The sequence below is a fragment of the Microtus oregoni genome, unplaced genomic scaffold (genome assembly GCF_018167655.1).
Source record: "Microtus oregoni isolate MIOR12 unplaced genomic scaffold, Mior012 000035F_ref0000213, whole genome shotgun sequence".
Classification (NCBI taxonomy): domain Eukaryota; kingdom Metazoa; phylum Chordata; class Mammalia; order Rodentia; family Cricetidae; genus Microtus; species Microtus oregoni.
In genome coordinates this window covers 13,799,093-13,812,000 of record NW_024543094.1, presented here as the reverse complement: position 1 = coordinate 13,812,000, position 12,908 = coordinate 13,799,093, and the positions used below count along the sequence as shown (strand labels likewise).

Sequence of the window (12,908 nt, the reverse complement as noted above, 5' to 3'; positions counted from 1 at the left end):
AGGAAACAGTTCACGTCTTATGTACATAGTCCTCTCTGGTGACCACAGATTTAAAGGGTAGTGGGATGCACTGAGAACTTGAGTGGTTAGCTGTGAGAAGCACGAAATGACTTTGGAGCATCCAAAGCACGTCTTTGTGTCACCTCAGGACCTGTACCTGGGGAGGATAGGCTCCCAAGACTCACAGGCAGAAGGTGGGAAGGAAAGTAACCTTCAGCACCAGCTGTGGGGCATCCTTATAAAAGGCTCATTTGGGCAAAACCCACTGAGTTTCCAAACAGGCAGATAAAAACAATAGGTAGTTACATCAGCACTGCTTTCAACCCACGCAAAAACGTCACAGACATCATGAAGACGACAAGGACAATTTTCTATTCTTGGGAACTCCTTGAGATGCCTAGCAGGGTTGTATCAGGCATACAACAGACACTAGACCAAAACACGGAGACAGCTCTAGGAACAACTGGCTTGGAACAAGCCTTACTTAGGCCACCATTCCTCTTGGAAACCGTGAGCAAAGTTGAAGACTCTGAGCCTTCCCATCTCACAGACACTCCGATCCCTCCCATTCAGCTGCTCCAAGCCTCCAAGGGCCAACACCCTGCCATCTTGGTTCCTGAAGTGAAGTGGGACTTTCAGGTCACACTTCTGTCCAAAAAGAAAAAGAAAAATGAAGGGAAGGAAGGAGGAAGGAAGGGAAAAAAAGAGAGAATGAGGGAGGAAGGGAAGGAAGGAGAGAGGAAAAGAGAGAGGGAAGAAGGGAGGGAGGGAGGGAAGGAAGGAGAGAGGAAAAGAGAGAGGGAAGAAGAGAGGGAGGGAAAGAAGGAGAGAGGAAAAGAGAGAGGGAAGAAGGGAGGAAGGGAAGGAAGGAGAGAGGAAAAGAGAGGGAAGAAGGGAGGGAGGGAAGTAAGGAGAGAGGAAAAGAGAGAGGGAAGAAGGGAGGGAGGGAAGAAGAAAGGGAAAGAAAAGAAAGTGCAAAACAGCAAACAGCCAGCCACAGAATTTGCTCAGATGCCTCCAGGCCAAGGCTGGAGAACAGAAAGCCTAAGAGCCCAAGGGAAGAGGGGGTCCTGGTTCTTTTTTCAGCAAAATGCTTCCTTCCACACCGATGCAAACAGTGTGTCCCTTAAGTCGAGACCTAGAAGGCATGTGGACGCGTGAAAGAGCCAGGGCACGTCACTGCCCAGCTGACCAGTGAGCCTCAGGAGAACGGCCACACCCAGTGCAGCATTTGTCCAAGTCCCTTATCTTTGAGGCCTCTTCCCAGGCCAAGATGTATAAAAGCCAGGCGAGTGTTTGAACATCCCTGAGCCTCTAGCATCTGGGGTCTAACTCACTCTGAACTTCAGGATTCTCTGCCAGTCTTGTCTCTCGGCTATCAACATGCCAGGCCAGCATCCAAAAAAACAAACCAGAACAGCATGGTGACATCCACTGAGAGGCCTGACCTCACCTCCTCTAGAACTATAGTCCTCCCCATTCTTCAGTCGGGTCTGTGAGGTCAGACACCCTGGAAGTCCCAGGAGAACAGAGTGTGGGGAGGGCTGCAGCTTTGCCATGGGAAGATGGGATCTGTCCAACTTCCTAGTTGTCTTTGCCACCCCAACATCTCAGGCGGTGTTGCTACTCTTCACCCAGCAGACAGACCTCCATTCTCCCCCAGTCCGGAAGTCCTTGGGATCGCTTGGCCTCAGGTAGATGAGCGGGCACAAGGCAGGCTGTAGAAATGGAACGGAACCCATGTTTCAGCTTCAGTGCTTCTGGGAAGAGTCAGTGCCGCTCCAGGGGCTCTTCATGTTCTGTTACCAGGAGAGAGAGGAAGGGAGGGTCAGGACCTGGTGCTCACTGTGCCACAAGCAAAAGGCTCAAAGCCATGCCACAAGACACCTCCGCCCTCCATCCCCCGAAAGAACACACCCCTGGCAGAGGATAACCACAAACATGTGGAAGAGCCCAAGTAGGTCTCAGAACAAGACAGAAAATACCCTAGGTTGCAGAAAGAAGCTAGAGACACAGGCCAGGACTCTGCTTAGCACTGGGCTCTAGATTCCAGCCAGCAGGGCATGGAGAAGGACAGGCATGTTACTCGGGAGCCTGCTGCCACAGGCCTCAGTCAAGGCTGCTTAGAGAGGACAAGTGACCATGAGGCACAGATAGGAACGTCATGCACCCTTCGCTTTAGGAACTGAGGGCCACTCTCCATGCCACACAGCCCTCTCTCATTGGTCACAGCCAGGGCAAAATCAGCGGGGACTGTCTGGAACAGCAGGGCTGCTCTCTGGGATCAGTGAACAGAACCTTGCACTCAGCTACAAGGGGGAGGGGTGTCCCAAGTCTGGGCACAAAGCCCCACAGAATACAAGAGACAATGGCTGGCCATTCAATGGAGGCCCAGAGGGGGCTGTATCACTAAAGTCTACTGGGTCTTGACCCGTGTACCCCTAGCAAGAAGTCTCATAAAACATTAGCTGGTATCAAGTTCCCTTTTAAAATGTTCTTCAGTCCCTTGCCTTGACTACTACCACTGGCCGGTAAGCATCTCTCCCTAAAACCCCCAGATCTAAGCCTTCAAAAAAGAAATGTCCAATAAAAGTATTCTGTCTGGGCCCTCCAAACTCCAGGGGTAGGATCACAGAGTGGTGGATTTCAGGTAGGCAGGAATGCAAGAACTACTCTCAGCCACAGAATGAAGGAGCCTAGTTGCAGATGTCAAAAGAAGGGACACTTAGTTCTGGTCTGCCCTAGGGTCACCACTCATCTGAGTGAGACTTGAGATCCAGGCAGCTGTGCCTTGTGTGAAACAGGGTTCCTTCTGGCAGGGCCCAGGGCCACGTGTGTAGGAAGAGCCCTGGCCATGGAGTGGGATCTAAGAGGGGAGGGGGTTACCCCTTCACCTGCCACACCTCCAGTCAGGGGCCTCTAGCATTCACACAGGATGACAATGTGACAATAACAAGAAGCCACATGGTGAGCCGTGTCCACATCACTCCCCCAGGGACCCCCGGCTTGGAACACACAGAGGCAGAGATGGAAGGACCCCACATCAATGGTGCTGCTTGAAAGACCACCCAGCACTGACACATGAGCCACAGGACTCCACAATGGCCAATCTGTGCACAGACCACAGTCCCCTTCGGCTGAAAGCCATGACCCAGATGCAGGAGGAAACAGAGGGACATGCACAGCTCCATTACCTTTCCCAGGTTAGTAAGGAGAAAACTTTGAAAAAATGTGACAGACACTTCGTCTTTCAAGCACAGTGGGGGGAAAAAGAAAAAAAAAAAAACAGGTTGGAAGGTTGGAAAAGGAGAAAGCAAAACCAATTTTAGTATTTTCTGTTTGGGTTTGAGATAAGGTCTCATTTAGCCCAGGCTGGCCTGCGGCACTCTACATAGAGTAGATGCCCATCACCCATCAGGACCCTCCTAGGTGCCAAATTTTTGCACATTTTTACCATCGAAGGTCCCTACAGGGTTGCAATCCCCATTTACAGATAAGGAAGTTCAAGTCTTAAGACTGGTTTAACTTCCCTAATGTTCCAAAGGCTGTGGCAAAGTTGGTTTAGTCTGGCTTTTAAAATAAATGCTGGAAGTCAGGTAAGTTGGTCCATGCATAGCTGCAATTCAAGTCTCAGAGGGTGAGACAGGAGGATTGCTTTGAGTTTGAGGCCTCGGGTACACAGTAAGTTCCAGGGTCATAGTTGTCTTATCTCAGTAAAAGAATAGTTGATTAATTTTGGTCACAGGATTGGGCTGGACTAGATTCTGGGTCTCGGGAATAGAATCTGACCCTACCTGGGGTGATGAGTCTTTAGGAGGAAACATTTTTGCTTAACTAAGGGATTCCAGTCAAAAGCACTATTAGATTCATCTTGGAGTGGACAAGCTGAGCCACAAGTTCCAACCCAAAGGTTCTGCAAGGAGAACCCTTGGTCCTCAAATTATAGACACTGGATGGTGGGTGATAGACATTGTTGCTTTCTGAGGGGAAAGTGGCAGCCAGGCCAATCCCCTCCGTTGGGAAGTGGCTGCAAGAGAAGCTGTGGGAGCTAACCCACAGGCCAGCGGCTGCTCAATGTACCCTTCAGGTTTCAAGAACCAGAGAGATGCTGGGCAGCGGTGGCACATGCCTTTAATCCCAGCACTCGGGAGGCAGAGACAGGTGATCTCTGTGAGTTCAAAACCAGCCTGATCTACAGAGTGAGTTCAAGGACAGGCTCCAAAGCTACTCAGAGAAACCCTGTCCTGAAAAACAACAAAAAACAAAAACAAACAAACAAACAACAACAACAACAAAAACAGAAGAATCAGTGAGAGAAAAAACATACCTAGGCCTTTGCAAGAAGCTAGCTTTCTGGGACACAAGGTCTCTTTGCGGCCTGCCTCTACTGCCTACCGGTTGGTGGGTGTGCAAGCAGGTCACCCGACCGTACTGTTAAACAGGAAGAGGATTGCCCTGCCCGTCTCTTATGTAAGGACAGAAATACAATGGCTGGGCCCTCCCGTTCTGTGGTTGCACAGCTCCAAGTGCCGGACCACTCCTCTTTCTCAAGCTTGACACAGCCGCAGTGGGGTCTGAGGATGCAGTGAAGCAGGATCATCAAGTAGTTTCTACATGGATGTCTCTCTAGAGACTGCCCCCAGGTAGGACTGGCAGGCACACCTCCAGGCCATCACGGCAGGTCCCCATGTTTGGATATTAGGCTCCGGATAAATATTGCTTTCTGAATAAAAGGATGCTCCTCTGAGAGAGGGCAGGCAGGAAATGACAGCAAAGACTGGTTTCACTTTCCACCAAAAGCTGACCCCACCAGGGAAATCTGACATTATATAGGCCCCAGCCTGTGACCATTAAAGACAAAACCTAGAACCCCAAGAGGGACTGGGAGTAGAACTCCGTGGCTGACGGTAATGGAGTTTGCTGAACATTGTCAGTTTGGCTACAACACAACCCTTCTCTATCAACTTTGGGGATTCTCTCCTCCCATCTCTTTCTCTTCTGTGGACAGCCTCAGAGTCTATCCAAACTGTCTTCAGCCTAAATATTTCAACAGGCAGGACACAGACTGGCAAACAGGCAAGAGCAAATGCAAGCGACAGAATTATCAAGAAGGAAAAAATACTTACAGACAGGCTTTCCCTAGCAAAGGCTGCAGGGAGACAAGGTAAGGAGAGAGAAAAAGTCAGTCAGGAGGCCAGATGGCAGCTGGTGAGATGAGCCTACCTCCACACCTCCCATGTCTGACCCGGCCAATAGATCCCAGACATTTGTTCCTGAGGATCTGGCTATCCTGAAGGGCTATCCTAATAAATTCAGAGGCATCGGGGAAGTGGGGGATAAGACTGGACTCTTGTCAGCGTCCTCCTTAACCAGATCAGTGTAGCTCTGGATGTCCCTTGTCCCAGGCCCAGGTTAATCTCCTCAGGCCTCTGCAACAAAAGACTCCCACAATGCACCAGGACAAGTGGCATGGTGATGCAATTCAGTTCTGCTTGGCAATAACAAAAAACTCTCAGATCTAAAGGAATATCCACCAGAGTCTTCCCACCTAGTCCTGAGCCCATCTCCAAAGCTAAAGAGACTGAGCCTGGCCACTCAAATCTTACACCTGCCAGGTACGGCAGTGCTCTTGGGAGCTGGAAGGAGGATCAGGAGTTTGAAATCATCCTCAACTCCATAGTGACTTTGAGGCCAATCTCTAAGCATCGTGAGAGACCCTGTTCTCCACAAAACAACAAAACCCTATGCTCGGGAGGCAGAGATAGGACGGCCATAAACTTGAGACTACATAAAAGACAACGCCTGAACCAAGATCCTGTGGCCAAAGTGGGGGGAGGAGGGATTTACCTCACATTAGTGGCAGAGCTACAACCCAAGCCTCCTGGTTCTCAGCAAATCTGTCATCTTACTGGACCCAAATCTTACTTCATGCCAGACCCCAATCACATGTACCACACCAATCACCTTGTCCAAGCCACTTTTTTCTGTTTGTTTGTTTTAATATTTATTTATTTATTATGTATACAATATTCTGTCTGTGTGTACGCCTGCAGGCCAGAAGAGGGCACCAGACCTCATTACAGATGGTTGTGAACCACCATATGGTTGCAGGAATTGAACTCAGGACCTCTGGAAGAGCAGACACTGCTCTTAACCACTGAGCCATCTCTCCAGCCCCTCCAAGCCACTTTTTGCGGGGTATATTATTCCCCAATTCCACAGATTAGGAAACCGAGGTCTGGGGTGGTTAAAGGAACTTTGGAGGCCTCAGTGTTCTCTCCATACCACATCCCAGACCTCAGGAAGTCAAAGGAAGATCAGGGGTCAACAGTCAACAGTAGCGCTGGTAGGCAGCAGATATAGTGAGAGTTTGCCTAGCATGGAGATCAATTCAGCTAGGCATCGGGGCATGGTCTATATTTCATGTTTGCAAAGGTTCTTGGGTATCTGGTTTTCTGAAAATTTTCATGCTCAATGGCCAAACTCTTCCAGCCTTTGATCTTTTAAGCTAGCGAAATAGAGAATATTGTTGGGTTCTGTCTGTTTTCACTCTGATAATCTACCTGCTGTGTGAAAACGTGGCTATCCTGGCTGCCTGATTCTACGCATGTTATGTATACACAGACTGTGCATACGTGCACCATGTACAGGGATGCCGATGACCACAAGTATCACGTGAATGGACATTGAAGGACAATAGCAGATGTCAGTCCTCAGGAGTATTCTACCTTTCCTTTAAAGAAGGTCTCTTACTGTCCTGGAATTTCACCGTGTAGGTCGAGCCAGCAGACCTGGGAGCCTCTAGGGATCCATCTGTTTCTGCTTCTCATGTCTACACCCGTGATTTTACAGGCACGTCCCTCCTCATTCAGCTTCCTCCCATCCACCGCCAGTGATTTTACAGGCACATCCCTCCTCATTCAGCTTTTGCATGGGTTCTAGGGATCTGAACTTGGGTCTTCACAGTTGCATGCAAAGAGCTTTATCAATTTGCCTCTCCAGGTCTGGACTATTTCTGGCGGGGGGACAGTTTATGCTGGTTATGGAGAGGGGATAGGTTCTTCTATGGGACCTCAACTTTTTCTCTCCTAGAGGTGATTAGCTACGGGATAGGAAGACACGTACAGACTCCTGGATTGGGCATTGCTAAAGTACAGACTGTCCTAGAGGCAACTATTCACAAACGTGCAGAACATTTTACAATTTCTTTTGCTCTGCCTGAGTCTGCTAATTAAAGGACAAAGACCATGACCTCAGAAAGGACAGACAGAGTCACTGTTGACCAGGAAAGATCTTCAGAGAGGGCATCTCGCATTCTGCCCACTGCAATGGACACACCCTACAGACCCACAAACACAGTCTACTGCACATCACACATGCAGCCCACCCTAAACACAGGCACACATCCTCCCTCGCAAACGCAAACACAGTTCCCAGGTCTGGGGATCGTCTCCCCTGGAGGCAGTAATTAAAGCAGAATCACTGACTTGTCCGGGCAGCTGCGTGGGCACTTCCGGGGGCAGGCAGCTGGGCAGGGCAGCAGAGGTGGAAGCCACATGCTCCTCAAAGCTGTTGATGCGAGGCTTTTTGGTGGGCTCAGGGCTGGCTAGTGGGGTGACACTATTGCGTCTCATGAGCGGGTTAGGTCCCTTCTTTGCATCCTAAGCAGACAAAGACAAAAGAAAGAAGGAGACAGTTACAAGGAGTGGGGAGGGAGGTAGAAAAGCCACACATACACACACTCACACACACACTTCTTGCGATTTGTAGGGGTACAACCAGAGGAACACCCAGGAGAGTGGCCTTGACCCTGAACTGTTGCTGGCACTGAACTTCTCGCTATGTGCAAAACAGAGGAGGAAAAAAATAATTACAACCACAGGAGAGAAGGGGGTCAAAATAAAGAACCTTATTCCCAGCTACCCCACCCACAGAGGGCCCAGGAGAGATGGTTGGCTCTGAGATCACAGGTGTGGGAGGGGGAAGGTATCAGGGGCGACTGCCTTCCACCTGGGACTGCAGCACACACAAGCACCCATGAAATACACTGTGCTCCCCCAAACGGTACCCAGCCTCCATCTAGGAGGCAAAGCAGGAGACAGACAGAGTCTGTCAGCCGGGATGAGATGTCAACCTTCCAACAAAGGATGGCAAGACAGGAAAGCAGGCTCCTGGGGTCCAGTGCATGGCCCACCACCTCAAAGCCCAGGACAGCTTCATCCCCAACACCAAGTAAGGAAGTATTCTGAGGTCCTTGGACCCCATCTCATGTTTAAGCCCAGTGTTGGGGTGTCCTCATTCAGCTAAAATGAGCACATCTTCCAGGTGCCTTGGTTGATAGGGGTGGGGCCAGGAGACAGGGCAAGACAGCCCAGGGACACAGTCCTCTTCCAGTGAAGTCCACACTGCAAGCTGGGCGGTGAACTGGCTGATACCCATGGACCCTTCCTACCAACGTCTGACGGCCAAGCTTCTTGGGAATGGGGAAGTCACCTGTTTTTCGGACTCCACAGACAGAAAGTCAAGTTCGGTGTAAGAGGAAGGTCTGACTACACTGGCAAAGTGTTGTATTTTGACAGCCTGCATAAAGCAAATTTAAACCCACTTTCACAACGCAGACCTGGACAGATACACAATCTGCCCAGTAAGGGATTCAACATGACCACACACACCCTCCCCGCCCCCCCCAAAAAAAAAACTCAGACCTCCCTGACGTGGAACACAGTAACAGCCAGGCACTGAGTCTCCTGCAGACCACTGCTCAGCAGCCCTTAGGACTCCTATCCTCTAGCCCGGCCTAACTGTGAACGAAGTGCACACACATGGTGTTGCTGACCGGCTAATCCTGTTCGTGCCAGCCTCCTGGGGCTGTTGAGAAGGCAGCAACAGCTACGGCACTGGGGTCATGGTTGAGAGAAGGAACTAACTCCCTGTTTAACTCACTCTTCCCAGTCAAGCAGAAACGGGGGCAGAGAGAAAGTGTGGACAGAAAGAAAAGGAACCGATCCCATGAAGTCACAGGAAAGACAGGCTAGGAACAGAGGTATGGAGCATGGTAGCTGGCCAGTGGGCACCAAAGAAACTCAGTCAGAACCCTCCAGAAGAAAACTAGACCCAGGGTTTCCCAAGGGTCCCACACGCCGGAGCCTAACTCACCTCCGACCTCTCCCGGTGTGTGCTCACTGATTCCACATTCAAGTAGATGGACTCCACACGGCACCCTGAAGGTGAAAGATGGAGAAGACAGCTTCTGTTAAAGAGATCGTCCTCATCGGCAGCCCCACAGCCATCAGGAGCCTCAGGGTCAAGGCCCAGTAGGGGCTGCTACTCACCATACGCCACAGGTGTCAGTTTCAGGACAGTGTGAAGGGGACATTTCAGGTACGGCATCTCCTCTGAAACGAGACATACGTTGTCATGTTAAATAAGAGACTTGACGTGAAGGGAGACATTCAGGGGCATCCCTAGGCTCACGGTGAGAGCCTCATGCCTAGCCCTGGGTCACATGGAGGCTTGAGGGTTCTCAGGCTGGTTTATGAAGTGATGAAGCCCACTGAGCATCACACTGCTCCATAGGGAGCAGGTAGAGACCCCTTAGCAGGCTGTGAGGCAGATCTATATTTAGAAACAAAGCAGAGAGGATGGATCCCCTGCCACATGCACTCAAGGCCCATTTCCTTCTTCCTTCATTCCTGGGCATGGCTTGCCCTTAATACCTGCACTCTTGTCGAGGAAGTAGGCTAGCAGGCAGCGTAGGACAGCCTGGTGACAGATGACCAACACATTCTCTTGGCGCTCTAATTCCATGATCACAGGCTCCAGGCGCTGGACCAGGTCCTGATAAGACTGAGAACGAAGGGATGGGATAGTACATTAGGGGAGGATAGGCAGGGAAGAATCCTGTAATCGCTCGCAGCCCATCCCCCCCCCCGCCACACGCACACATCCACCCTTCTAAGTCTTCAGCTCTGCATGTAATGAACTACCATCCCAAAGAATCATGAGAGAAGCCTGCAATCCTGTCTGTCTGAGCTCCTTCTTCCTGAGCACTGGAGAAGATCAGACTTTTGTCAGGCTATCATGGCGATTACTCAGGCAGCCATGAAAAGCAATGAAGTCCTGGCACGTGCCACAACATGAGAGAACCTTGAAAATCTATATGCCAAGTGGAAGACACTAAGCATCACCATCTACATACACAGAATGGCTCCTCTTGTTCACCACCTAGAACAGGCAACTCTAGAGATGAGGAATTTGTGGTGAGCAGAGCTAGGAGCTAGGAGACACTAGACTGACCGCTAACACAGCTGCAGTTTCCTTTCGGATATGGCTGGTACGCATCTATATAATCCTCAGCACCCAGAAGGCTGAAGCAAAAGGAGGGGCAACAGCCCAAGGCAGCCTGGACTACACATTAAAGATACCGTTTCAAACAACAGAAATGGAGCCAGGTACGGTGGTGCACATCTGGAATGCCAGCACTGGGGGGTTGGGGGGACAGGACTGCAAGCAAGGTCGGTCTGAGCTACACCACGAGTGCAAAGCTGCGACAGAAAAAAAGTAGCAGAAGTTCTTCCTTACCCTGACTCTTCTGTGCCTTTCCTCCTTCTAACCAGAGTTACAGCGAGTGAAGACCAGAGAGAGATCAGAAAACAGCATGGTGGCCCACCAGGAATGGGAACTATGACAAAGGCTCAGAAGGACACCCACTAGGTGTCAACACAGCCACCTGGCTCAACACCCAGAGTACCACATGGCTCAGCACACTTCATTCCAACTCAAGAGTAGCTGCCTGCTCAGTCATTCCCTCCACCGACATCGGCCCGGACCTGGCACAAGCCACCTAGCATGACATCCTCACAGCCAGCCTTCTATCATGTCTCCTGCCGTCCAGGGGAAAGCTTGGTCTGGAGTGAATCACCAGCCATCCTCTTTGCTCTTCCCTGCATCATCACACACATCATCAGAGACAGATACCCAGACTTCTCATTGTCCCGTGTGGGAGAAATACAACGCGCTTCCCTTGGGGCTTTTTATGGGGTTCCCTCTAGTGAGCGTTAAGACCAAAGTCATAGTAGAAATGAGCTCACAGAACTGGTGAGAGATGGGGTGGGCTGTAGAGGCCTTGTGGGGACTCACCTGGTCCTGCTGGGGCCCCCAAGGCCTTCTCTCAGCCACCTCCATACACAACACATCCAACAGCTCGTGACCATTATAAAGGCCAACAGACGCGCATGCGGGCGTTCCTTGCTCACCTCGCCTGTGGGATATCGGTAGTAGTATTTGTCCTGTTCACGCAGCGCATACTCCTCAGGATAGGTGTCTCTGATCTCCTCATAGGTCAGTTCCTCACACACACCCTGTCAGAGAGACCAATATTCACGCCAGGGAACTCACCCATAATGCCGCCTCAAATAAAGGGGGTCTCGGGAAGCCCCCAGGATTCCATAGAGCCCTGGAGAGAACTTTCCACTCTTTGCCATGCCTCCCCACTGCCACACGGGCCTGGGACTCACAGCGTCAATCTCGTTGAGCGCCTTCCACTGCTCATAGGGAAGCCGCAGGGCCTCCGCGGTCTGGATGGTGCTTTTCAGCTGGCTTGTCCACACACGGAGGTCCTTCAGGTTCTGTTCCTCCACGAACTTGCTCAGGGCATTAGCGAACTGAGGAAATGAGGAGACAGGGGTCACCCCAACTCCAGGTCCTTCCATAGGTTATGTTATGTGGTCACCTGGGAGCCACCAAGGCCACCCAAACCTCCGGTGCCACTTAAACCTTATCAGAGTCCAAGAGGCCTGACTCTTATTTCCCCTTCCTAGTCCACACCCACATGTACACATACAGACACACGCAAATGCACCCAATACAGTAAGGCAAAAACAGCAAATAAATAAATAAATGAACCACAACATCCTACCCTCCCAAAGAACCTCTATTCTACTGGTGGGAGCCAATCACCCAATCATCCTCCTGACTCCACTCAGTTAGTAGCCCACGTTTGTTTCTCTCCCCCCTACCTTCTTGCCTCTGCTGGACAGGCCCGAGTCGCCCCCGATCTTGCCCTGCAGGTTGTGCTCATTCTCCCCATGCCGACACAGGTAGATGGTGCGGGGCTGCACGTGGATGTTCATCAGGTAGTACACAATCCGGCTCTGGATGTGGTCCTGCACTCTGTTCACCAAGAACCTCCGGCCAACGTCAATCACTTTGATGAGCGACAAGTCCCTGCAAAGAAACATCACTGAGGACCACATTGAGGCCGGCCTAGTTCACAGGACAGCACTCCTCACCCTAGGCCTAGCCAGCTTCTAGAATATTTGCTTCCTGGGGGCCCAGAGCAGGGACTGTTGTCTTCTCTGGGAGTCAGAGAGGAAATGAAGGCAACAGTTTCCATGGTCAGGCTGTTCAAGCCAAGTAGTACAACTGGACAGACAAGTTTCCCAGTGGTGCACAAGCCTAAGTCTTATACATCAAGTTCAGGTGCACCTTCTTAAAAAGCTCTGGGTCTGTAATCCCATAGCTGGGGAGAAAGAGACAGGTTGTTGCCTGAAACCCACTTTTTTTCGGCCAGTCAGCCTAGCCAAACCAGTGAGCTCCAGGTTCAGTGAGAGACTGTTCAAAAAGCAAGGCGGAGAGACTAGTGACAAGGTTCCGAGTGAAGTCGCTTCGCCACCAAGTGTGACGGCATGGGTTTGATTCCCTAGGCTCACAAGGTAGAAGGAGAGGAAAAGGCCTCTCAAAGGTTGGCCCCTGGCCTTCATGTGTGTATGCATGCACACACAAACACGAGCAAATAAAAAAATAAATAAATGTATAGATGTTTAAAAAAGAGAAAAGCAAACCTAGCTGGCCATGGTGACACAGCTTTAATACCAGCGCTGGACAGACAGAGGGAGGCAGACCTGTGA

The 12,908-nt window shown here is 50.8% G+C and overlaps 1 protein-coding gene across 7 annotated transcripts in view; it reads right to left on the bottom strand.

Moving 5' to 3' along the window:
• Nucleotides 1-850: 850 nt before the first annotated feature.
• The window catches only part of Pfkfb3 (6-phosphofructo-2-kinase/fructose-2,6-biphosphatase 3), an 85,886-nt gene continuing 73,828 nt past the window's right edge, over nt 851-12,908 (bottom strand). For 3 of the 7 annotated variants that reach the window (XM_041630753.1, XM_041630750.1, XM_041630756.1), the window contains 11 exons: nt 12,018-12,225; nt 11,517-11,663; nt 11,256-11,360; nt 9,717-9,846; nt 9,333-9,395; nt 9,157-9,221; nt 8,494-8,580; nt 7,488-7,661; nt 5,127-5,149; nt 3,195-3,247; nt 851-1,799 (listed from right to left, as the gene is read on the bottom strand). In XM_041630753.1, the coding sequence (XP_041486687.1) occupies nt 3,205-3,247; nt 5,127-5,149; nt 7,488-7,661; nt 8,494-8,580; nt 9,157-9,221; nt 9,333-9,395; nt 9,717-9,846; nt 11,256-11,360; nt 11,517-11,663; nt 12,018-12,225 (1,045 nt within the window). In that variant the 3' untranslated portion in view covers nt 851-1,799; nt 3,195-3,204. The remainder of the gene's footprint in view (nt 1,800-3,194; nt 3,248-5,126; nt 5,150-7,487; nt 7,662-8,493; nt 8,581-9,156; nt 9,222-9,332; nt 9,396-9,716; nt 9,847-11,255; nt 11,361-11,516; nt 11,664-12,017; nt 12,226-12,908) is intronic. The other 4 variants (XM_041630752.1, XM_041630754.1, XM_041630751.1 and 1 more) reach the window with 4 other exon arrangements.